The sequence below is a fragment of the Eubalaena glacialis genome, chromosome 1 (assembly GCF_028564815.1).
Source record: "Eubalaena glacialis isolate mEubGla1 chromosome 1, mEubGla1.1.hap2.+ XY, whole genome shotgun sequence".
Classification (NCBI taxonomy): Eukaryota; Metazoa; Chordata; class Mammalia; order Artiodactyla; family Balaenidae; genus Eubalaena; species Eubalaena glacialis.
In genome coordinates, this window is record NC_083716.1 from 127,455,996 (window position 1) to 127,480,569 (window position 24,574).

Here is a 24,574-nt window from a genome sequence, read left to right on the forward strand (position 1 = left end):
TCTATTCATGCCACTAATCTGATAGTCTTCATTGTCTCCCTAATCAGCCTCAGGAAAAGTTCCAGCTGTTAAACTTCGCTCTCGAGGCATTGCCTCTTCTGCTCCTACTTAACATCTTTCAGCCTCGTTTTAAAAACTCTTACTTCTTACTTTACTCTTCCTTGCACTTAAAGCTCTTGCCTTGCTGAGCTACTTCCAGTTCACCAAATTCACTCAATCCTATGCTTTTTGGCTCTTGCTCATAATGTTCCATCTCCCCCCAATCCTTCTTTTCTCTTAATACTTCTTTGCCTGGCAAATTCCTTCAAATGATAGCCTAAATGCTACTTCCTCCACAGAACATTCCCTGACCCTCCAGAACAAGCCTTCAGTGCCCCCTTAGGTGCTTCCATAGCATCCTGTCCTAGCATTTACCCACACTGTTGTAATAATGTTTGTATCTTTCTCTAGACCGTCTGTGGTATAAAGAATAAATTAGAAGGGGGCAAGACCATTTTAAAGGTTAGAGACCAGTAAGAAGCCTCTTGGGGAAATCCAAGCAGGAAATAATGATTGCCTGTATTAGGGTATTGGCAGTAGGGGGTGGAATCCAGATACTCAGAAAGTAGGTTTGTAAGATCCTTGAGGGCAGTTTGTCCTGTTTGCCGTTAGATCTATAGCAGGGAAAATCTCACAAATCTGCCTTATAATCATGACTCCAATTCTGTTTCCTGCGCATGGAATATTTCACTTTACCCTTAACTGTCTTGATGCCTTATTTCTGTAATTATCTGCAGAGGTCTATGAGGCTGGCACTTTGGATATCCCACTGGTTGTGAAATGTTGATTCAGTTCTTCTGACTAATTGGGGAATATCTCAATTCTTCCTTACCACTGTAGAATCTTCTCTTCACATGTTGAATTGAAGAGGATAATTGGGCTTGTTTATTTGCTTACTTGCTTGTTTGTTTACTTGCTTTTGGTGGGTGGTGGCCAAGAGTAGATGAGAAACTAGTGGTTTTTCTGCCCCTATACCAGTTTCCCATGGTAAATACCCTACTTCTTAATTAGTTCTTTCAGTTATCCAGTTTTTAAAGTGTTTGGATTATCCTTGACTTAACCTACTCTTTCATGAGTCATTCACGACTAACCAGGTTTTGCTTTGAAGTGTCTCTCCACTGTCTTCATTTTACCCCAACCATAGTCATCTTATATCTAGATTATTATAAGAACCTCCCAATTTACATTCTTAATTTCTCTGCCTCATTATCCTCAACTTAGGTTTGCAAGAATTATGTTGATTCTAAGCTTTGATGTTGAATTATCTCAGTGAATTGGAAGTATTATTTTAAACTCTGATGTTTGATTTTAAAGGTCTTTCATAATTGAGCCAATATTTATTTAGCCTTAATTTCTGCATAGAGAGGAAATAGTGTACCAACTAAGAGTAAAGGCTGTAGAATTTAAATCCAGTCTCACATCTTGGGTCTAACAGTACACAGGAAAAATCACTTAATCCATTTGTGCCTCTGTCTTTTCAACTTTAAAACTTGGGGTAGGGGGGCAATGTTTCTTTTAAGATTATTGTCATGAGGAATAACTAATATTTGCAAACTACTACTTGGCATACTATATATGCCACATTTTATGATATTGGTAGCAAATAAAAGTGTATTAACATTCATTTTAGGTGATCAGTACTGAAACACTCAATATATGTTATATATTTTTTAATGTAACTGCACATGTATTAATAGGCAGGAAACAAAGTCATGAAGTACTTTTACTTGGGAGAAAATCTCAGGTGCAGCGTGTGTTAAAAATGCTACATGGCTTCTAAATATAAGTAATAAGACAGCTGGAAACTCATTATGACAGGACATGTGGAAAAAGCAGTCTAGGAATGAACTTCATGCTAACAAAATGAAAGGAGTCCATTCCATGAGGGACATAATCCCTTTGCGTTTATAATATCCACTTTTGCAATTAATCATATCCATTAAGAGCACATAAGCCAACAGGTTAGGCCAGGTTAATGTTGGGCCACTTTCAAGTAACGTGTGATAGAAACTTGTTATAGCATCTGATTAGCTACTTTACACTAAGACTGCTATCCTAATGAATAAAAATGCGAGAGAAAAGAAGGAGGTCTGCTGGAAAAGGTTGTACAGAAAAGTTTAAAGATGGTGTAATGAATGTCCAAATAGCCTTCTGGCTTTACCAGCTCAAAACATTTCGCCGCATTTGTGTGCACGCGCACTCTCTGTCTCATTTTTTTTTTTCTTGGCTTGGTCTTCGTGGCTGTGCATGGGCTTACTCTAGTTGCAGCAAGTGGGGGCTTCTTATTGCGGTGGCTTCTCTTGTTGCAGAGCATGGGCTCTAGGCGCGCGGGCTTCAGTAGTTGTGGCACGCGGGCTCTAGAGTGCAGGCTCAGTAGTTGTGGCGCACAGGCTTAGTTGCTCCGCGGCACGTGGGATCTTCCCGGAGCAGGGCTCGAAACTCTGTCCTCTGCATTGACAGGCGGATTCTTAACTGCTGCGCCACCAGGGAAGTCCCTCTCTCTCATATTTTTATCACACCACCATAATTTAGCATTGATAAAATATTATCTAAAATACCAACCATATTTGTGTTACCCCAGTTATTAGTAAATATCCTTTATAGCTTTTTGAAAAATCCTGAATCCACTCAAATGTAATACTTTGTTATCATGTCTCTCTAGTCTTTTATAATTTTGCCTCTTTTTTTTTCTTTTATAATATTGATATCTGAAGAGTTCAAGCTAGCTGTCTTGTAGAGTGGTCCACAGTCTAAATTTATTTGATTGTTTCCTCACGATAGATTCAGTTTAAATATTTTCAGAGGAGTACTGCATAGGAGATTTTTTTTGTCCCCTATTATATTACATCAGGAGGCATGTAATGTTAGCCTGTCTTATTACTGGTGATGTTAAACTTGCTCACGTCGTTAAGGTAGAGTCTGCTGGTTGTAAACACAACTTTTTCTCTTTGAAATTAAAAGTTAGCGGTAACCAAAGATTATCTTGTTCAATAACAATCTTTCATCTGGTAGGTTTTTGTCATTTATTCATGATCCTTGCTGGAATCAATTATTACATTAGTGGTTGTAAAATACTGATTTTCTACTTCTAAGAAAATGTTAAATTTCTAAAAAATTAGCTCCCGTAAGATGGCCCTTGGTTACGGTAGTCATTTACTGTTTTTATTTAGAACGTCTTAGGAAATATGTGAGAAAATTAAATTCAAATGTTGTTTTCACCTTTAAAGGTTGATCACTTAAAAAGTCACCTCCTAAGAGCTCAGGCACCAAAAAATTAAGAAAGTTTATCAGCAGTGTCAGTAATTAGATTTAGAAAATTAAATTTCTGTTATTAGTCCCATAGTTGCCCCAGTTCCTATAATTCAGTTGGGAATTATGTTTTTACCTTGTAACTACACTTAAATACTGTGTTAATAGAGTCAGTGTGCTTATGTTTTTGCAGAGGAAGTTGTTGAGCATTCTGAGAAGTACAGAATGAAATTTGAGGTGCGAGCAAAAAATTAAATCTTACTAATTCATATTGTTCTTATTGAGGATTTATTCTTTGAGAGTTTCCTCTATTACCTGACCTTGGTAGCAAGTTTTAAGCGCAGTCGCAAGATACTGTAAGAAACCTTTCTAAATCTGTGCCACTACTGTTTTATGTTGAACATTTACAGGGTACAGACAGCTAATTTACGTAATTAATGAGGTAGTATCCAAAGAGAATGTTGAAGATTTTGTGTCTTATGGGCAAGTTGTAGGTTGTTCCTAAATTCAGGGTTCACTATAGATGGAATTCATTATTGACAGCTAAGTCCTTTCCTTTCAGAATTAGAGGGAGGCCTCTACCTGACAGTGATGAAACTACATTTTAAAGTATTCTTAATTATGATTTTTGACTAATTTAGAGTTAATTGAATTGATATGGCCTAACAATTTCCAAAGCTCAAAGATAAATAGAATCATTTGAAATATTATCATCCATGTATACAAGTAGATTTATCCTGACCTTTTTGACTAGTAGAAATATTCATTTTAATTTTGCTACCATGAAAGTGGGTTCCTTCATTATTCATTTCAGTGTGTTTTTCTGTTTCGTAACAAGGGCTTTTGTTATGGTTTTTAAGGAAAGCTGCCTTGAATTTATATTTCTCATAAGTAACAAAGATTTTATCTGAGAAAATATCATTTGTACCCTTTGATGGAAGCAGTAGCCATTTATGGAAAAGTCGGGGACTTGGTTATTTGTTTTTGGGTACTCGGGCTGGTACTTGATTTTTAACCTCTTACAAGTAGATGAGTGCCAAAAAGTACAGGACATGGTAAAAGATCGTACACTGGGGAAATAGGTATTTTGGGAAACTTTAAATTAATGTGAAATCTCTCAGACAAGAATCACTGTCTTACCACCTTTGTTGTTTGAATAGTCAGGGAAGGTTTTGTGGGTTTATATATATTATAAACTTAGATCTATGTATATAGGTCTAAAATATAGCCTATTTTTGAAAAAGCAATAACATTTTCTAGTTATAAAGTTAGTGTCTTTTCTTTTGCCATTTGCTAAGCTAATATACAGAGCACTGCTGATATGTTAAGAATTATATAAACTCTGTAAGACTTAACCTTTTAGTGGCAGAGAAAAGTATTATTTCTGGTTAATGGTATACATTTTTTCTTCAGATAGTATAGGTAATGTATGTCTTGTCTGATTTAGGATCCTTGGAGCATTCCTGTATGTTTATGGAAAGCATGATCTTTGTTTTACAAAATGGGAAACAGAGGCATGTGCTTTACCCAGTATTTTATTGGGTAAAGTACTGCCTATTCAGTATTTTACCCAATAGACACAATTAGTTTTTTTTCCCATTTCATTTTGTTTTTCTTCTCATAGTTATTGAACGTTGAGTTTCAGTTAATTCCTTTTCTTTTAAGTCTGCCACTTGAGCTAATATAGACAACAAGCATCTGACACAAGGCAGAATTGTCTTCTGATCACAGTTGTATTGCTGTCTCCATCTGTTGGTATGAAGAAGTAATGCTCTTGCCAGAATAAGCCAGTTCATTTTAATTTTAGCAGAAACAAATTAAGAAATAAGGAATTGTGCTGTTAATGCATTTTCTTTCTTTGTGACAGTTTAGTCAGTTTGAAGATGGAAAACTATCATGGGATGTCAGCCTTTGTAAGCAGATTGTCTTTGAGTTTTGTTTTTTTAAGGCTTTTTGTTAGTGGCATGAAAAGTGTCAGAGGGCGTTATTAAAAATCTGATATATTAACCCTGCCTAGATTCCATACATTTTGTTCTTTAGGGAATTAGGGAAAAACATAATTATCTCAACTTTTCTCATCAGCGTGCAACAAAAATTTAATAGCGAGAAATCTCAAAAATCCTGGTAGTCTTACTTAGCACATTGCACAGTTTCATGGGCTTTTGCATCATTGCTTCTGAATTGCTAATGAAGAGCTCAATATAGCTTCCGATGCATTTCAGATATTCTGGTTGGTGACTGGCTAGAGTGTTACTGACATCATAACATACAGCTGTTGACTTTCTATTGTCTCTGAGTCCTCGGCAAGTGCTTTAGTCTACTCCCGCAGCACTCTCCCAATGCCTGACTAATCAGCCGGCTGTGTGTGCGGTGAGCTCTGTAGAGGAGCAATGCAGAGCATCAGTTTACAGATACTATGGAAAGTACATCTTCATTCACTCTGTATGATGAAGCAAATACCAATACGATGAAGGTATGTGACTCTTAATTCATTTAATAATGTGTACGAAAGGTAATCAAATGTATGAAGAGTTATTCATGCTCACTTAGTACCCTAATTTCTGCTAGGGAGATGTGTGGTAAAAATCCTTACTGTGTCCAAAGTGAGAGCATGTTAAGTGGTTTTTGTTTATTTTTGCAAAGATATGTTTGTTTAGATTGATAGAATGAGGAGTAGGATTCATTTACTTCTCAGCTGTAGTACGAGTTTCTTCTCCCCTACCCCCCAGATTTGTGATACTCTTCATACCTTGTTGATAGAATGGTTTACCCGAGTGCTCATTGGTATTTCTGTATAGAAGAACAATTTGTCAGTCGGGAAAATGACTTCTCGTTCAGGTTCATCTCAAAACAGACATGCTGTGTGGTTTTTTCATCTTAAAATTTTCATTGTGGAACAAGTACAGTGTGGATGAGACTCTTCTTTTGGAAATTAAAAAACTAAGAACCTTAATTTTCGAAAATCTATGTAAATTTTTGTACTCCTTTTTGGGAGAAGAGGTAGAATAGTTTTTAAAGTGCTTATAACAGCAAAACCTAGATTTGTCTTTGCTGTGATTAGCATAATCAGATATCACATTGCAAAAGAGAGCAAGTGCTAAAACCAAACTAATTTTTGAGAACTATCTGGTTTCTAACCATACTATCTAAAAACTTTGACATTTATCTTGACATTTTATGATGCTTCAAAACCAGAATCGTGCCATACAGGTGATATTGAATAACTAAAATATGTCCATTAGTGTATAATCGACTTGTTTGGAAGATTTTTGAGAGTTTTGCTTGCTTTTTACCTGGATTTAGCCGAAATGTTAACAGTATTTGGAATTGCTGTGATGTTTTCAAACCCCTCTCCAATATGTAACAATTATTTTGATCTTGAGAAATAACTCATCTTTTTTTAGAGGAAATAAGAGGAAACTCACTAAATGGCCTTTATTCAATGCTGAATATCATTACTCCTCTTTCTTTTGTTTCTTTCTGATTCCCAACTGTGTAAGTAATTAGGATCATGAAAATATTAATAGCTATTATTAAATTTAGGGTTTTTTATTAGATACATTATTTCAACCTAATACCAGGAGAATTTCATCATCATTTCTTTTTTAAGCTTCAGGTTTTAAATTTTATGTTGAATTTTATTAGATACATTATTTCAACCTAATACCAGGAGAATTTCATCATCATTTCTTTTTTAAGCTTCAGGTTTTAAATTTTGTGTTGAACTAAGAAAGAAAAAAATGAAAATTAACAGCACATACTCTCAGTTCTTACCTACAACTGCTTTTATCCATCCTTTGTTGCATTCCACTTTTCTCTTTTTTAAATATCTTTCCTCTTTTTCATTTATTCTGTTCTTTAGGTTTCTTTTTATGTCTCTCTCTCTCTCTCTCTCTCTCTCTGCCCCCGCCCCCGCACAGTGTGTGTGGTGTGTGTGTGTGTGTTTGTGTGTTTGTCTCCCTTGCTGTCTGTCTCTTCTCTCCCTCTGTCTCCCTCCACTGGCCTGTTGGTCTTTCCCACTTTGTCTCAGTCTGTCTCCCTTTCTGTCATTGCTGCCTGGAGTCTCAGAGTCCCTCTCGCGCTCTGACTGAATCAGTCTCCGTCTGTCTGTCTGTCTTTCCTTTTCTGCTCACCTGACTCTCTCCCTCTGCCTGGTATCTCCCTCTCTCTGTGGGTGTCTCCCTCTCACTGCCCAGCTGTCTCTGCATCTGCCTCTCCCTTTCCCTCCCTCTGTCTCTATCTCTCCCTCTCTGTTAATCTTGTCCATCTTTCTCCCTTTGTCTGTGGTGTGCCCTCCACTGTGCCCCTTCCTCCGTCTTTCTGTCTGTCCCCCACCCCTTCCTTCTCCTGTCTCACCCTCCTTTTACTCCTCCGTGCCTTGCCTTCTCCCTGCCTCTCTGTCCCCGTTTGTGTCTCCAGTCTTCTTGCTGCTGTTCTGTTAGTCTTTCTGCCTCCATTTCTCTCTCCCTCTTGGCATTTTGCTCCCTTTTCCACCCTACCCCTAGGTCTTTCTCGTTCCCGTCCAAGCTTCACTCACACACATGCACTCTCCAAATTTTCATTGTCGTACAGGTTTTCAGTTTTCATTGGAACCAAATTTGCACTTGACTTTAAATGTTTTTTGGTTATTTAATAGCAGTTACTGGTTGCATTTTAATTTATGTTAAACTCTGCACTTACTAAAAGAAACTATTGGGTAATAATTAAATATATTTTAAATAAACAGATTTTACCCTTTCCTCAATGTCTTTAATTTTTAAAACTTTATGTTTCTGGCCTTATAAGTGGATTGAAATGATCACATATTGAAATTGTCATTTAAAATATTTTGCCTTCCAAATATACACATTTTAGACTGTTAAAGGGAATTCTTTTTCTCTTAAATGATTTTTCTACTAATTTTCCTGTTTTTTTAGAAAGCAGTTTTAGAATTTTCACTTTTCAAGATTCTTAAGACAATATCTACTTCATAATTGTGTTCCAGGTTATAGGTAAACTTGTATTTTTTTATACCTATATGGCTTTTTTTTTTAATATACCATTCTGTATTTTCCAGATGTGTTACAGGGGGTATATGTTGGGATTTTTAACTTTTTATTTTGAAATAATTGTAGATTCACAGGAAATAGCAAAAATACTAGAGAAGTCCCATGTGTATTTTTTAAAAGTTTTTAACATTTAAAAAATGTTTTTCTCAAGATTTTGTGCCTTGTATCTCCGTATTTAAAATAGTTTGAGGAACAGAAATTCACTTAGCATTTACCTATTTACATAATCACAAACCTAGCAACTGTCATCATATTGTTTTTATTTTGTTTTGTAAAATAGATTAAGACAGCAAGCTGGTGAAGGCATAGTATGTCTTAATGGCACTGTGGTTTTGTATAACTCACATAGAGCTCTCAGGGAACACAATTAAATGTGCAATTAACAAGTTATATATGTTTAAGAAACAAAGAAAGATGTATAAGATGAAAATCTTTTCAGAGCTGAGTTAAACGTCATTTTCATGTATAACCCTCCCTCCTGTGAAATTATGTAGCACTTCTCTACATCCTTTTGGTGCCTCTACTGACTGTCATAGTTCTCGTCTATGCTATATAATCAGACTCCTGGTCGTGTGGGGCATGGGGTAGGAGTGAAATAGAACCAAAAAAAAAAAAAAAAAAAAAACATTGCCTCTGCAAATCTTCTTGTCACACCTCCATAGCTGAGCAACCCCCATTCTGATATAAGATATCTTTAATAGAGTTAATATAATGATTTTTCTCAATTAGGTTCCTCTAAGCCCTGGAGTTCCACAGGTGTACTTTAGTAACTAGAGAAAAGCTTGAAGACCAGTTAATATCTCTCGATCCAGCCCTACCTTCTCACTTGAAAATTACAAGTTTGTGTAAAATATATATATGTGTATGTACGTGTGTGTGTGTGTATACATGTGCATGTGTGGATATGTGTGTGTGTTTCTCCAGAGCCTATACATGAATCTTAATTAACAACCCTTGTTTTATATTTCATATATGACACACACATAAAAATGTTGTATGTGACATGCATATATAAAATATAAAACAACAGTTGCTAACGAGGCTTTATGTATGTGCTTCTAGACAACCAAAAACCCCTAAAACCAAACCAAATATCTGTGAACATACACGTCCCTGAGTGCTGCATCTCTGCAGAAAGGATCCTTGGGTTTAATAAGTTTCTCAAGCGGGATCCTTTTATGGTCTAAAAATAATTAAGAATTACTGCTTTATGGTATCTATAAATCATTATTTAATCTACTATGCTGATTTGACATCTTCTCTCTTTTCCTTTATTTTCAAATACTTAGAAAGGTATATGATTTCCTTTTTCAACAACAGGCACTTCCACAAAAATCACATGCCATTTGTTTTGTTTTGTTTTTTTCAAGGAGTTTGAACATATGCAGTGCTGATTACCAAGCACATCTGATGTCAGGCTATAATATAGGATCACCAGAGAGAGATAGCAGAATGTTTTATTATCTCAGTACTTTGAAAGTGCTAGCTAAACCACAACTTCTTTTAACAGGTAGAAAATAAATGACAACAAAAATTGTAGACTGAATGCCCCTGTTGAATTCCAGTGACACAATTGTAAAGAAAGCAAAAGAAACTTATTAAATATTAATAACTGCTAAAACAGTATGATGAAGTGGACATAGCTTAAGGAATAATGAAAGCAAGCCATTAAAAAATCCAATGTGAAACGTATTAGACTGGATCTATTCATTTTGTGCACAGCCATAGGAAGTTGAACCAATTAAATTGGACAGAACCTTAGGTACCTTAAAGAGAAGTTATATCTGCTCACTGTACAAGTATAGTGGATAGTGTGAATTTCTAGAGACCGGGAGTTTCTCAGCGGTGTTCACGCACGCCTAGCAGCAGCATCTTCAAGCTATAATAGTGTTTGCACTTTGTTGTACACATCCTTTTATAGAGTATGAAGGTAGATGATGGCCACTGAAAGACAACACCTGTTCTACCTCAAGCTGTTTTTAAGCTATTTTTACTGACTATGAAATGCTCTTTGACTGAAAAGAAATAAAACATTTTTGAGCCTTTTTCACCTGAACAAAATCCCTAGGTGCTTTCTTGAAAGAGGGTTGTGATCCTTTGTTAGAAAGAATGTAGTTGGCAGTTCAAGAAGTGAAGAGTGGCACATTAGTAGTTATAAAACAGAATGTCTGCCAATTGTAACCTAAATTAAAATCCTGTAAAGGAGACATTTTTGTCATAAGGAGGAAATGGGTCATGTTAGACCTAGTGATTCAAATGCTAGAGAAAATGAAGTTTCACATGTTGATGAAATACATTAAGCCATCAAAGAACCTTCGGGTGGATTAGATAAATGTGCCAGGAGCCCAGCATGAATTTTGCTAAGACTCTTTGATGACAGAGCTTAATACTTTTAAGGCCCGCAAAGAATTTCCATTGTGATCCTGTGATAAGAATGAAATGCTAGTCATGGATAAAAAGTACGTAGAGATAAATTCATTTAGTTATATTTGTAGTACAGAGGAAAAAAAGATCAAGTGAAATAGAGTTCTGAAGGAGTAAAGGGAACACCACATCAGAGTCTAGCTAAAATACCATAAAGACAGAACGCTTCTGATAGAATGGCCTAGGACTTGCCACAGTCTGTATAAAGATATGCCTTCTCATTGATGGCATTAGGAATGGCTGAATAAACTAGGATTATGCTCATGATATTCACTTTCATTCATGAACTGTAAACTACATACATTATCATATGTGTAGCACACAATTATCATAACCTAGCACAAAATACATTAGCAAGAATGTAATGAATGAGACTAGACTATGCAAAAGGTTGATAACTGCAATGGCTTGTGACACTAAGTAACCCAGGGTTAGGCCAAGCTTCACAGGTTAAGGGCACGGTCCTCCATAAGTCTACCCTCACTTCTGACCAACTGGCTACAAATTCGAAGGTTCCTGTTACCCCCTCAGGTTTGAAAAATTCACTGGAATGACTTATAGAACTCAGGAAAGTGCTGTACTTACGATTACAGTTTTATTGTAAAGAATACAAATCAGAACCAGCCAAAAGGAGAGATACATAGGGCAAAGTCTGGGAGGATCCCAAATGCAAAACTTCCCTTTTCCTCTCTCCGTGGAGGTAGGATGTGTTACCCTCCCAGTACAGAGATATGTGACAGAATATTGCAGTTTGGGGAAGCTCACCCAAGCTTCAGCATTCAGAGTTTTTATTAGTGTTTCATTACTTAGGCATGGTTGATTGAATCATTGGCCAGTCAGTTGAACTCAATCCCTCACCCGCCTTCCCTTCCCAGAGGTCATGCTGATATCACATTGGCTCAGAGCCCCAACTTTCTAATCACATGGTTAGTCTCTCAGGTGTGGCCAATCCCCATCCTGAGTCATCTCATTAGCATAAATTATGTAGGGGCCCCACCATAAGTTACCTCATTAGCATAAAGTATCAGGACCCACCATCAGTATTCCCATCACTCCAAAAATTCCAAGAATTTAAATTTATTTATTTTTTGGCTGTTGCCGCATGGCTTTTGAGATCTTAGTTCCCCGACCAGGGGTTGAACCTAGGCCAAGGCAGTGAAAGCACTGAGTCCTAACCACTGGACTGCCAGGGAATTACCCAAAATTCCAAGAATTTAGAAACTACCTCCCAGGAACCGGGGACAAAGGCCAGCCAAATGCTTTACTACACAATACTTTATTTTCTAACTGTTGATAGTGTCTTTGGTGTTCTTTATTAGGGAAATAATTTACTTTTCTGGTTCTCGTTATTATAAGAGATAACTCTGAAGTCAAGGCTGAATAAACAGATGTTTTAGGCTTCCCTGGTGGCGCAGTGGTTGGGAGTCTGCCTGCCAATGCAGGGAACGCGGGTTCGATCCCTGGCCCGGGAGGATCCTGCATGCCGAGGAGCGGCTAAGCCCACGAGCCACAACTACCGGAGCCCGTGCTCCACAACAAGAGAAGCCACGACATTGGGGGCCCTGCGCACCGCAACAAGGAGTAGCCCCCGCCATAGCTAGAGAGAGCCTGCGCGTGGCAACAAGGACCCAACACAGCCAAAAATTAAAAAAATAAATAAATTTAAAAATAAAAAACTTAAAAAAACCCAAACAGATGTGTCTCCCTTTAAATAGCTCCCTTTAGCTGGTTCCATAGCTTAAAAGCATCTCTAAGTAGATAATATACTACGTAAAGAATGAATTATAATCAATTCAAACTCAATATGGAACAAAAATCTATATTCTCTCTTCATACATGCCCATTATCTTAATTTCTCCTCTCACATCCTCATTATCTGTGCTCAGTTTCCAGAAATCTAAACCTTTGAATGTTTTTTATTTCCCAAAGCACGATCAGATGGTAAGACCAGTATTTTTTCTTCCACGTGGTCTTTAAAGGGAATCTTATTATGTGCCAAGAGATCTTATCACAGCCTGATTTATTTATTTCAGTCCTGCATTTAACATATAGGTAGGGAGCTCCCAATATGGTCCATGATAGGTTTAGAGTTAAGGCAAAATGTATTTCCCCCTCACTAGCACTCTATTAGGAGGTAACTTACAAAGCCTTCAGGTACAGAGTTACATTAATGGCCCAGACTTTATCGCATTGTCTCTTACCTTCATCTGCCAATATCTAAACACCTTCCGAATCTCACCAAGTTGTCCCAGAATTCTCCAAGGTATCTCGTTAGCTACTGAACAGCCCTTCCATGCTCTTTCAGTTTTGTCCTCCTCTGGCCCATGGCTCACTGCCACTTTTCCTAGTGCTTGCCATAAATTTGCTCATGTCCCTGCCAAAAGCTGTGTCTCCTAGTGCTCCCTAATATAATTAGTCTTCAGGGTGCCATATTCACTAGAATCTAATGTACTTGCCTCGATCGCTTGCGCACCACGAGCTGTTTGTCTCCCCCTTCTCCCCTGCTTTGGTTCTCTAATGGAAACACTTCTTTAGCTTCTGCTTCAGCTCAAACTAGAACCCCACTACATAAAAATATAGAAAGACTTCTTTTAGGGCTCTAGCATTCCTAACATCCAACTTTTTACGTTTTGATTTGGCTTCTTAAGCACTGTATATACGGTGATATAACGTCAGATCTGGAAATGGCTGTGAAAGGACATTAGCCTGTCCAGTAGCCAAGTAGGACCTGAGCTGTCTCGTTTCAGTTACTTCCATTGCACTGACTTCAGTTAAAGAATCTCAGAAACCTCCAGTCTTGTCATCTACAGACTTCCCCCCGGAAGGACTGTGCCTAAACAGTTCTGGATATTGGAGTCAGCGGTAATGAGCCCCCCCTACGGACTCACTCCAATATTTATCCTCACCCATCATTCCTCCAAAACTCCACGGCTGTCCCAACTTCCTCACTTTTAGCAAATTAATGTTCTAGGTAAAATAGAGAAAGTGTTTATATTAGACATGAATTCCCTCAGTTTCCTGTCACATTCCCTTCAGTTTCTGAGGACAGTGAATACTTGTAAGGCTTCTCTCTTCATTTGTGCTTGTGACCCCAATTCTTCATTTCTTTCCACTTCAGATTTTCCTTCTCATTCTCACCGTTTTTGCCTTTTAAGCCTCCAGCCTCTCTCCATCCTTTCTCTAGTGGCCTCTTCTCTTTGCTACACGCTTTCTATCCTGACAGCCTTCCCCTAACTTTGCATCTCCTGCTAACCTGGTTACCAAATCCAGTAGACTCCTTTTGTTCCTCCACCTTCCTGCTCATCTCCTAAAGGTTTGGTGTTCCCCAGGGATTCTATCCCAAGGCCACTAATTTTCTTACTCAGTGGTTTCTCAGCAACTTCATCTAGGTTGATAATTCAAAGCTTCCAACTATACAGCGATTCTACCCAGTAAATAGCATCAGCCCTGCCTTCTGTCCTTAGCACCTGATCATCCAACTCCCGGTTAGATTTCTCCACCTGAATGTCCTGAAGGTACCTTAAATTTACTGTATACAAAACTGAAATTATAGTTCTGCACCAAATCCTCTTTTTCCCCTCCTATGTTTCCTGTTAGTGGGTAGCAAGCACACCGACACCTTTATTGTATCCTGTCATAACTATTCTGTCATATCCCTAACCTTTCCCCTGACCACCCCTGTATCTAGTTGGCTTCCCCCAGTTAATTACTTTCTGTTATATCAACCTCTTCATTTCTAGAGGCAGTATATATAGGTAGTGGCTAATAGCAGGGGCTCTGGAGCCAGACTACCTGAATTCAAATCCTAACCCTGCCACTTAATAGTCATGCAACCTTCGGCAAGCTGCTTGATTTTTCTCTGCCTCAGCTTCCTCATTTGTAAAATGAAGATAGTAAGAGCACCTACCTGAAGGGTAGTTTTAAGGATTAAATGTAATAGCAATAATACAGTTAAAGCATTGGGAATAGTGCTTCATCAATAATAAGTAGCTATTTAAGAGTTTGTTGTTAATATTACTGGTTTTAACACACATATCACAATCAGTAATTGTCTTGTTTATTTTGTTTCTGCAGTAGTATGTAAGCACCGTGAGTACTGGGGACCCTGCCTTCCTGGTTCACTGTTATATCCTTAGCACTTAGAGCAACCAACCAAACGATCAGAATGAATGAATGAAATCTCCTTTTCCCTTTTCAGCCTTCACCTCTTAATTCTTTGTCTAAACTCTGTGGTCAGTTTCCATCACAATTCTCATAACGTTTTACCTGCTGGAACAGAGTCCATCTATATTGTAGCTAAAGTAATTCTCCATGGCTTCTCTTAAAATATGCTCCTCTATTATTCAGGCTTTCTGTCCCTTATGAGATCAATACTAAACTTCTCAACTTCAAATACATCCACCCTTTGATGTTATTCTCCTGTTGTTGGAGCATTTTTAATGAAAAAAATGTCAAGACCAAAAAAAAAAAAATTCAGTACTTAATTATAACAAACATTTAGTACCTACTATTCAGAATTAGCAAATGTTAACCTTTTGTTGTGTTTGCTACAGATTTTTTTCTTTAAGAAATAAAATAATAAAGACATGATTAAAACCCCTTTACTATCTCACCAGAAACCCATTCTTTTCTCTAGAGAGAATTACTAACATGAAATAGGTGTGTATCCTTCCCATCCATGATTGTGTGGTTTTAAAATTTTTACCTAAGTTGCACTGTATTATAGAGATCATTCTGCTTTTTCACTAAACAGTCTAACATTCTTTTGGGGACTTGTATTGATACAGCTTTAGTTCATTCATTTAAATTGTTTTAGCGTATTGTGCAATATGAGTATACCATAGTTGTTAAGCTTTTTATTTTAATCAGTTTCCCTATTGGTAGACATTTGGTCTTTCACATCCTTTAAAATAAAGCAATTCAGTGAATATTTTTGTACGTCTCCTCGTGTACGTGTATGAGTCTCTTCACTATGTAGATCCAGAAGTGGATATGTTGGGCACAGAATAGGAGAAATTTAAACTTCATTTGTTATCACAAATTGTTTACTAATGTGAACTCACAGTATTTGAGAGTTCCCATTCACCATGCCCTGCCGACTCTAGCTATCGTCACATTTTTTGTCCTCAACCTCAGTTCATACGCTCTATTTCCGTTAAATGGGCTTCTTTTTCCTTCTCCATTTTTCTACTCAGAATGCAATGAATTTGTGTAACACCTTACATCGCCATATAACTTTTTCCATAAAAGTAATTTGTCTCATAATATGGTAGGACTCCACTAATAAATTATTCCCTCCCAGTCTTTTAACTTAGCAAGCCTTTTCTTCTCTTTTTAAATATCCTCTTAAAATTATTTTATGTATTTGTTGATAAGTGTCATTATTAACCACCTCATTTGGGTTTAACAAACTCTTTCAGGTCATGGTAGTTCTTTTCTCTTTTGGTCATTTTAAATAGTATAGCTAATACTTATTGCAGCTGTACCACTTTCTGAGGTTACTTAGTAAACTTTTATTGGATGACAGCAGCTGTTTATAAATCACATAGACATTTAGCATTTTGAAATGTTGCTGCTTGTATTCTTGTTCAAGTAACTGACAAGTGATTGACTCTGAGAATGTAAATTTCCACTATTTCTAAGTAGAGCATAAACAGTGGGGGTTTTTTGCCTTTCTCCCTAGAGGCCATTAGCCAATTGGTTGTGTCAATTTATAACCTTAGGAGAAGCTGTGTGTTGGTTTTGTGCGTTTGGTTTATTTTATAAATGCACCTGCCTGATTACATTTTTTCTCTAAGGGAAGAAATACAGCATTGTGTCCCTCTAATGAAATGACATTGAATAAGGGAAGAACAATGCTGTGTGCTTTGCCAAATTCTATTCAGGTAACTTCAATGATGTGACTCTTCCCCCCACCCCAATATTCATGTGAAGAGAACTCTTTTTTTTTTTTTTTTTTTTAAACTGTAGGGCCACATTTCTTTCCTCCCCACAAAAAATTTAACTTTTTGTGTGTGTGTGTGTGCCATGCAGCTTGTGGGATCTTAGTTCCCTTACCAGGGATCAAACCCAGGCTCCTGGCACTGGAAGTGCAGAGTCCTAAACACTGGACTGCCAGGGAATTCCCTTAAATAATTTTTTTAATGTTTTATCTAGAATAAACTGGTTTTCATTGTGTGAAATTAGAATATTCTAATAATATTAGAATATTATTTTTGATTGCTTAACTCTTCAATTCTTTTGTGCTGTAGAACCAAATATTAGGCCATAGGCAGAATAAGGTGGTCCTTTGAATTAGCAGTATCAGTGTTTCATTTTTATTGCCGAAAATTGTATCTGACATTTTCAGTGGAGAAACTATTCATTCATGGACTGCATATACTTTCCAAATGTTGATCCTAACTCTGCCCTGCTTTGTTACCTGGAGGAAGGCACTTAACTATGCATATTTATCGTTTGTAAGCTCCTAGGCTTCATGTTGTTCCTTCGCCACAAATTGAATCCTTATTGCCAGCCAAGTTTACATAGTTTAATACTTAAGATCAAGAGATAGAGAGAATAAGAGAAAGTGGATGATTACCTGACAGTTCTGATAACTCAGTAGTGATTAGCCTGACTGACATGGATAAGAAGTCAGTAGTACATAGCTCCTATCTATGTGAAAAGGATAAGTTTACTACTTTCTGTGTTGAACACATTACCGAGTTACCACACGTTCTAAGTATTTTTGAAATAAAGATGCTCTATAAGCCCAAACTGCTCCTCTTCTTGGTACAGCTGAATGATGATACAACACTGTGGGTAAGAGCTTACAGTGAAGCACCTTTCTGCCCAGGTTCATATCCTGCTTCATATCCCACTCTTACCAGCTATGTGACTTATTTGAACTTGGACAAATCAATTTCTCCTAATCTGTAAAACAGGGATATTAATAGAACCTACTTTCTAGAATTATTGTGAGCTTTAAATGAATTAATTATGAAAGGTATTAGAACAGTACCTGCACATGGTGAGCTATTTATGAGTAGTTTGGGTGGTAGTTATTTGTATTTCTTTTGTAAATTGCAGTTCCCATTTCTCCTTTTCTCTTTGATTTTAAGACCTTGTTTACTTTAGAGATTTTGGCACTTTTGTGTTGGAAATATATTTTATTACATCATTTGCCTTTTAATCTCTGTTATATTTTTGTTGTACAGAAATATATTAAAACGTCACTGTAAGTTTTGTTAAGATTTTTCTTTGATAGCTTCTAGATTTTTACATCATGTTTGGGAAGGACTCTTTCACCCAGTAATTATAAAATATTTCCTATATTTCCTGGACTTCTATAGTTTTACTTTTTTTAGGTTATAATCTTTAGTTTTCCCTTTAATTCCCTTTTGCTTATGGTGCTGAGGGGGTGCCAACCTTTTTGTGCATAAGGTTCTGAAGATTTTATTATGTCTACATACATACATGTGGCATTTCTCTTTTGTTGGCTACCTGGTAGCACAGAAATTGTATGTAATCAAACCTCTGGTATGTCCCTAATAAGTAACATGTTACCGAATGGAAGAATGTTTTTTTCAAAGTTGAGTATGAATTTTGAGCACATATATCCATCTCTTTTAGGTTGAAACAGAGTCTGAGAAACTCAGTTTTTAAATATCAGTAACAGTAGGTACTCAGATGTATGCACTTAATAAATGCCAACTTTTTTTTCTCTTAAGTTGTCTTTCTATTGTAGAAACCTACCAGATTCATTTAAGTTCCTTAATCACTTTGACTTACTGTCTAACTATTTATTACATTAGAATGGTGCATTTAATTCACTTCTAAGTGTTGTGGCAGAGATGTAATATGATGTGTCTGTGCCTTTATGTACTTGACGCCTACATGTCCACGCAGCCTTAGGTAACCGCAGAAGTGTAGGCTTTGTGCCAAGATAAAAGGGATTTTGTTTTAGCGAATAGCAGAAAGCTGGAATACCTCTTTTGCTTAAAGATTTAGAGAGGAAAACATTTGTATTTAAGACAAAGACATTGATATTCATGAGAAGAATGCAAAGCTTATGTGAATTTTGGATGTTAAATGAGAAGGCGCTAGTGAGAGCCCCTTGAGGCTGTTGCACTCCCTCCCGTAACTTAACGTGCGTCCACACAAACGCTCGTCCTTCTCTGCTGAGCTTTGTAGGGTACGTGCACAAGGAGGCCTGAGGTGTGCAAAGCCCCTGCGCACCAGTGGTGGGCCTGCTGTCAGTCTCCGTCATGCAGGGTGTAGCCAGGACACAGGGGACTAAGCCTCAGCCAGTTGTTGCCCTAGGGCGGTTCTGGCCAAGGAAGGAAGCTAGCATTTTTGGAGCGCCCACTGTGTAAGAGAGGCTGTGGCGAGTGCTTTACATTTAAATCATTCAGTTCTTCTAACAGTTTATCAGCTAAGTATCTTTTCCCCACTTTACAGTTTAGAAAATTGTGACTCAGAGAGATTAAGCAGTTTACCAAGGTCGTAACTGGCAGCACTGGGATTTAAACTTAGGTCTAAGGCTAATGCATTTGATCTTTGTATTATACCAGTTGTCTCCTTCCCAGGCAATAACTGGCCATTTGGTTCAGCAGCATTCATTAATCTCTTGTCAAGTGGTGTGGCTTATTAGCAAGTATTGGTCGTACAGATTGGTTGTATGACTTTGGACAAGTCATTTTATTACACTCCTGGGTGCTCATAACTTGCATGGTAAATTATATGATTGGACTCGGTGGTCCCTAAGGTTGCACAGGTCCTCAGAGGATCTTCTCATCCTCGGTTCACCTTTTCACATTGTGCCTCTTCCTCATTACCCCTTGCAGCTGTTACCTTAGTGATGCCTTATTCATTTCTTAAATGGATTACAACCATGCTTCTTTAGAATTTCGATTTTAAAGGATTCATGATTAAATCCCAAAGTCTGCAGGAACACAAAGAATTTGGCTGCTTAGTGAGTGCTGCCATCTTGTGTCTACCATTTTATGAGAGAAACATTTTTTAATGAGAAAAATTATATTTAAGTATTTTTTGGTTCGTTTTGTGTGGTTTGTTTTTTTTTTTTAAACCTAGCCATTTGATTTAGTGGCCCAGAAACCTTGGTCATATTGAGATGACAATGTCAGTTAAAAACAGTTTTGACATTTGTTTATGATACCTCCTTTTCTGTTATCCTGTAGTCAAACAGAGTGACATTGAGATGTGAAAACTAATGTGTATCTGTATCAGGGTTCTAAATAATTCCGTTTCAAAATTGTTTTTTGAAGAGTTAGTATAAGATGTGAATTCTTCTATGATGCATGCTTGGCAGTATTAGTGTTGTATCTCTTGGTGCTTAGACGTCATTATGCTCAGTTGTTTCACCTTAGAATTGTGCTGTTCTGTTTATTGACAACAAAATTGTCAAAGGAAGATGGAAGAGCTATATAGGATTTTTAGAGTGTTTTTTTTGCTGTGATGTAGTCACTTGCACCAAAAAAGTTTTAAATGAAACTAACTTTCAAAACAGATGACACTGAGAGAATTTTGGCATTAGTCTTTCAGATGTCTATAAATAGTCATGCCACCCTTTATAGACAATGTGCGTTTCTTTGAAAATGTTAAATGGCTTATCATAGCTTTTGTTCTTTTGTACTTTTAAAAACCTGGAATATGATTATTTTTCAGAATTACTGTCTTAAGTCCATAGAGTTGTAGCTCTGGAAGAAAACTCTAAAAATCATAGTTCTTGGAGGCAAGTGTTCCTGGTTCTGATCTTGGGAAAACCTTTTAAAATGAAAATTATATCTCCCTTACAACACAGACCACATACTTGGTTCTTAATACATTCCCTTGCTTTCTTCTTCCTTCTGCTTTTACTGCAAAACTCTCTAGGTGGCCTCATGGTTTACCCAGGCTCACAAAACCAATGCATGTCAGAATTGGTTGTAATAAAGTGTTCTGGCTCTTGTTTAGGACAAGAAAATAATAAAGTCACCAACAGTAATATTTTTAATTTCCAATTTACTGTGTAGTGTTTCATTTCCCTTGGCTATTTTGTTATAATGTTTTCTTTTGTTTTATTTTTAGGCCACTGAAAGGTATGATATATTTGATCCAAGACAGTCCATTTCAGTCCAGGAATCTACAGTGGTGACAAGGACATGGGACTCCTCCTGCCAGATTCCAAATTGGTCAAGACAAGTGACATCCTGGCTGACAACTGTGAGAAAGAACCTTGGATTATTTTATTTTATTTTTGTGGGACACCACAATCCCAAATCCATAGGACACATCAGGTAACCTGTCTTGTCACTTGAGAAAAACATCTCACTTTTTCTTTCAAAATCTTATATACAAAAAGCAAGGAGCCAGAGTATTTTAAGTACCCCCTCCCACCTTAGTAACCTTACTGTTTTGAGAATGAACCACTTAACTTTGGTGTGGATATAATTAAGGAAGACTTTTTTTTTTTTAAGCTTTTCAGATGTATTTATGGATTCCTGAAATCTGTTTAGATGCTTAGTTGCAAAACATTCTTTCAGGAAAAGAACTCTTGCATTTTCTATATAGGAAAGACAAGTTCTACTGGTTTTTTCACCCCCCTCTAGATTTTATTATGAAATTTTTAGAAATACGGAGAAGTTGAAAGAAATTTACAGTGAACAGCCATTTAACCACCCCTGCATTCTATCATTAACATTTTATCATACTTGCTTTAACCTGCATCTGTCCATCTATATCCATCCCTCTACCTCTCCATCAATTCATCTACATTTTTTTGATGCATTTTGAAATAAGTTGTCTTTGTCCTCACCACACACACAAAAATTTAATTATGTGGGGTGATGGATTGGGTTAATCATTTCACAGTATATAAGTGTATCAAATCATCACATTGTACTCCTTAGGCTTACACATTGTTATATATGAATTATATCTCAATAAGGCTAGAAAAAAACAAGTGGTTAACATCAAGTTCTGCTGTTCAGGTTCACATTTCTCACATGTCCTAAAATGACAGCTTTATCTGATAACATTCCTATTTGATATTCAGTGTAAAGTCCCCATTGTTGTCTTAAACTCACTAAAGATATGAAATATATTGGCATCTTATATATTTGATCTATAGAGCCCATATGTGTTGTTTGGCCCTGAATCACATGAGTCAGGAGAGTTTTCAATGCTTGATTCATAACGCTGAACAATTATTAGTGAAGATTCACAACTGTGTTTTATATAGAATGTTACTGTCTATTTTTTAAGTTATTTCCTTTTGGAATTGCAGGTTAATGTAACAAATTAGAAATTTTAGAAATCTAGATGAAAGCTATGACAGGAAAATTTTTTTTCACAGGGTAATACTCATAATATCCCTTCAGAGAAAAAGATTTCTGATGTCATCTAAATATACATTTATAATTCTCCAACCATTACCTTACATCTCAATAGGGCTTATTCCTTAATGTTTCTTGGGAATTTTCACAAGTGGTGTGCCCATCAAAATCACCTCATACCCTTATTATAGCCCTTATCTCATTGTTTTATGATTTTTTTTATTTGAATATGTCTGCCACTAAACTGTATTTTACAGTTCCTTAGAAGCAGGAATTTTGCTTCTATCTGTGTATATTTGACATTATTCCTGGAACATAGAAGGCACTTAGTCAATGTTGTGCACTAACTGAATGTAAGAAATGTTTCAAACTGAATTAAATTTATTTTTCTTGCTTGCTAAGGCTTCAGGTTCCCTGTAGAATTCTAAAATAACCTTTGCTAATGAGGATGTCTGATACTGTTACTGTAAAAAATGAAACTGAAACAATGAAGGATTTGGAGGCAGAAGTGAAAGATGCAACTGGAGTTGAAAATCTTATCAAATCCGAAAACTATGGGAAGATTTTGGCAGAGAAGAATGAACGTTGCATTGACAACAATATTGATTTGCAGGTAAATAGGATTTTTTCCTCTGTCTACAAATATTAAATATTCTATATATAATTATACTTTTCATACAAAACTCACTTTCAGAATTGTAAAAGGGTAAGTTGACCCTTTGCGACATGCCTACCAGCTGTTTTTTGGAGTCATCTGGATTAGCTTGTTGAGTCTAGCTCTTTGATATGCTTGTATCATGTAATATATTTCTTTTTATTTGTATGTGGCCAATATGTTTTTTTAGTGGCTTTATACTTTTTCGTTCCATTCTGCACCTATCCCTGTTGTGAGAGTCGAAAATAACCTAAGATTAGAGGAGATTAGAATTAGAGAGATTGAAACTGCAGGAGTTCTATTGGCAAAAACAACCCTAGGGGAAGCAATTGATCAACTATGACTGAGAAAAGAGGTTGGTGGGGAAAAAAAAGGTCACTTGAGGCTTTTGATGCTACACATGTATGATGACTTAGAACTAACCACTCAGAAGGCTTTTAGACTTAGAACTAACCACTCAGAAGGCTTTTAATTCTAGGCATGGATAGAAATTGATGAGTTGGTCCACAGATTCAAGATAGATAAAAATTGTTTCAAGTAGTACTCACAGTGTTCACTTCTAAGTGTTCCTGTTATCTATTGCTATACAACAGATGATCACAAAACAAAGAGCTCACAATTTTAAAACAACATTTTAGTTTTTGATATCATGATTTGTGAGTCAGGGTTTGGAACAAGGGCTTGGCTGAGTGAATCTTCTCTCATACAAGGCATCAAAAGAGATCCCTCGCTGATATTTAAATGGCAGGTGGGCTGGCCTGGAAGGTCCACAACTGTTTCACTCACATATCTGGCCCCTTGGTGGGAATGACTGGAATGTGGGTTCAGCTGGAACTGGGAGCACCTACCTGTGGTCCCTCCAGCACAGTAGGCCCAGGTAGTCAGACTCATTATGGGCAACTCAGAGTTCCAGAAAGAATGTTCCAATAGCCAAGCAAAGCTGCAAGCTTTCTTTTGACCTAGGCTCAGAAGTCCCAGAATGTCACTTCCACTGTTGTCTTTTGATGACACATGTCAATAAAGCCTGCCCAGATTCAAGGGAGAAGGCATAAGACCCTGCCTCTCAGTAGGAAAGACCTTTAATCTACCATAAAATATTGTCTTAAAATGCTATCTCTCACATTTGTTTCATTTTTTTTTTTTTTAATAAATTTGTTTATTTATTTATTTTTGGCTGCGTTGGGTCCTCGTTGCTGCGTGCAGGCTTTTCTCTAGTTGCGGTGAGCGGGGACCACTCCTCTCTTTGGTGCGCAGGCTTCTCATTGTGGTGGCTTCTCCTGCTGCAGAGCACGGGCTCCAGGTGTGCGGGCTTCAGTAGTTGTGGCTCGTAGGTTCTAGAGTGCAGGTTCAGTAGTTGTGGCGCACGGGCTTAGTTGCTCCATGGTATGTGGGATCCTCCCAGCCCAGGGCTCGAACCTGTGTGCCCCGCATTGGCAGGCGGACTCTCAACTGCTGCGCCACCAGGGAAGCCAAACATTTCTGTTTTAGTTTAGCCCTATGAATAAAGAATTCTATTTTTGGAGAAAATATTCTGTCATTCTTTCTACATCCTAAAGACCTTGAGGGCTACATGCCAAAACTTATACCTTATTTTTGCAGAATAATTTAAGAAGGTTCTTTTAAAGGTTATTTCATTCCTTCATTCAGTCAAAAACTTTATTCTTCATTATATGCCAGAAATGTGTTAGAAAATGATAGCAACTCATACAGCAGTAAAAAAGCATTTAGGCCCCACTGATTCAGTATAGTAAGGTGGTAATTATCTAAGAAATTTGGAGGAATAACATAATTTTTCTAGTCATTTTTAGTAATAGCACTTGCAAAAAAATGTCATGCCTGCAGTC

At 37.0% G+C, this 24,574-nt stretch overlaps 1 protein-coding gene across 11 annotated transcripts in view; it reads left to right on the forward strand.

The window, feature by feature from the left end:
- The window catches only part of R3HDM1 (R3H domain containing 1), a 190,203-nt gene that overhangs the window by 49,006 nt on the left and 116,623 nt on the right, over nucleotides 1–24,574 (forward strand). For 10 of the 11 annotated variants that reach the window (XM_061183524.1, XM_061183534.1, XM_061183567.1 and 7 more), the window contains exons 2-3: nucleotides 20,829–21,037; nucleotides 22,478–22,688. In XM_061183524.1, coding sequence (XP_061039507.1) covers nucleotides 22,518–22,688 — 171 coding nt within the window. In that variant the 5' untranslated portion in view covers nucleotides 20,829–21,037; nucleotides 22,478–22,517. Of the gene's footprint in view, nucleotides 1–20,828; nucleotides 21,038–22,477; nucleotides 22,689–24,574 lie in introns of those variants that run through there. The other variant, XM_061183600.1, reaches the window with a different exon arrangement.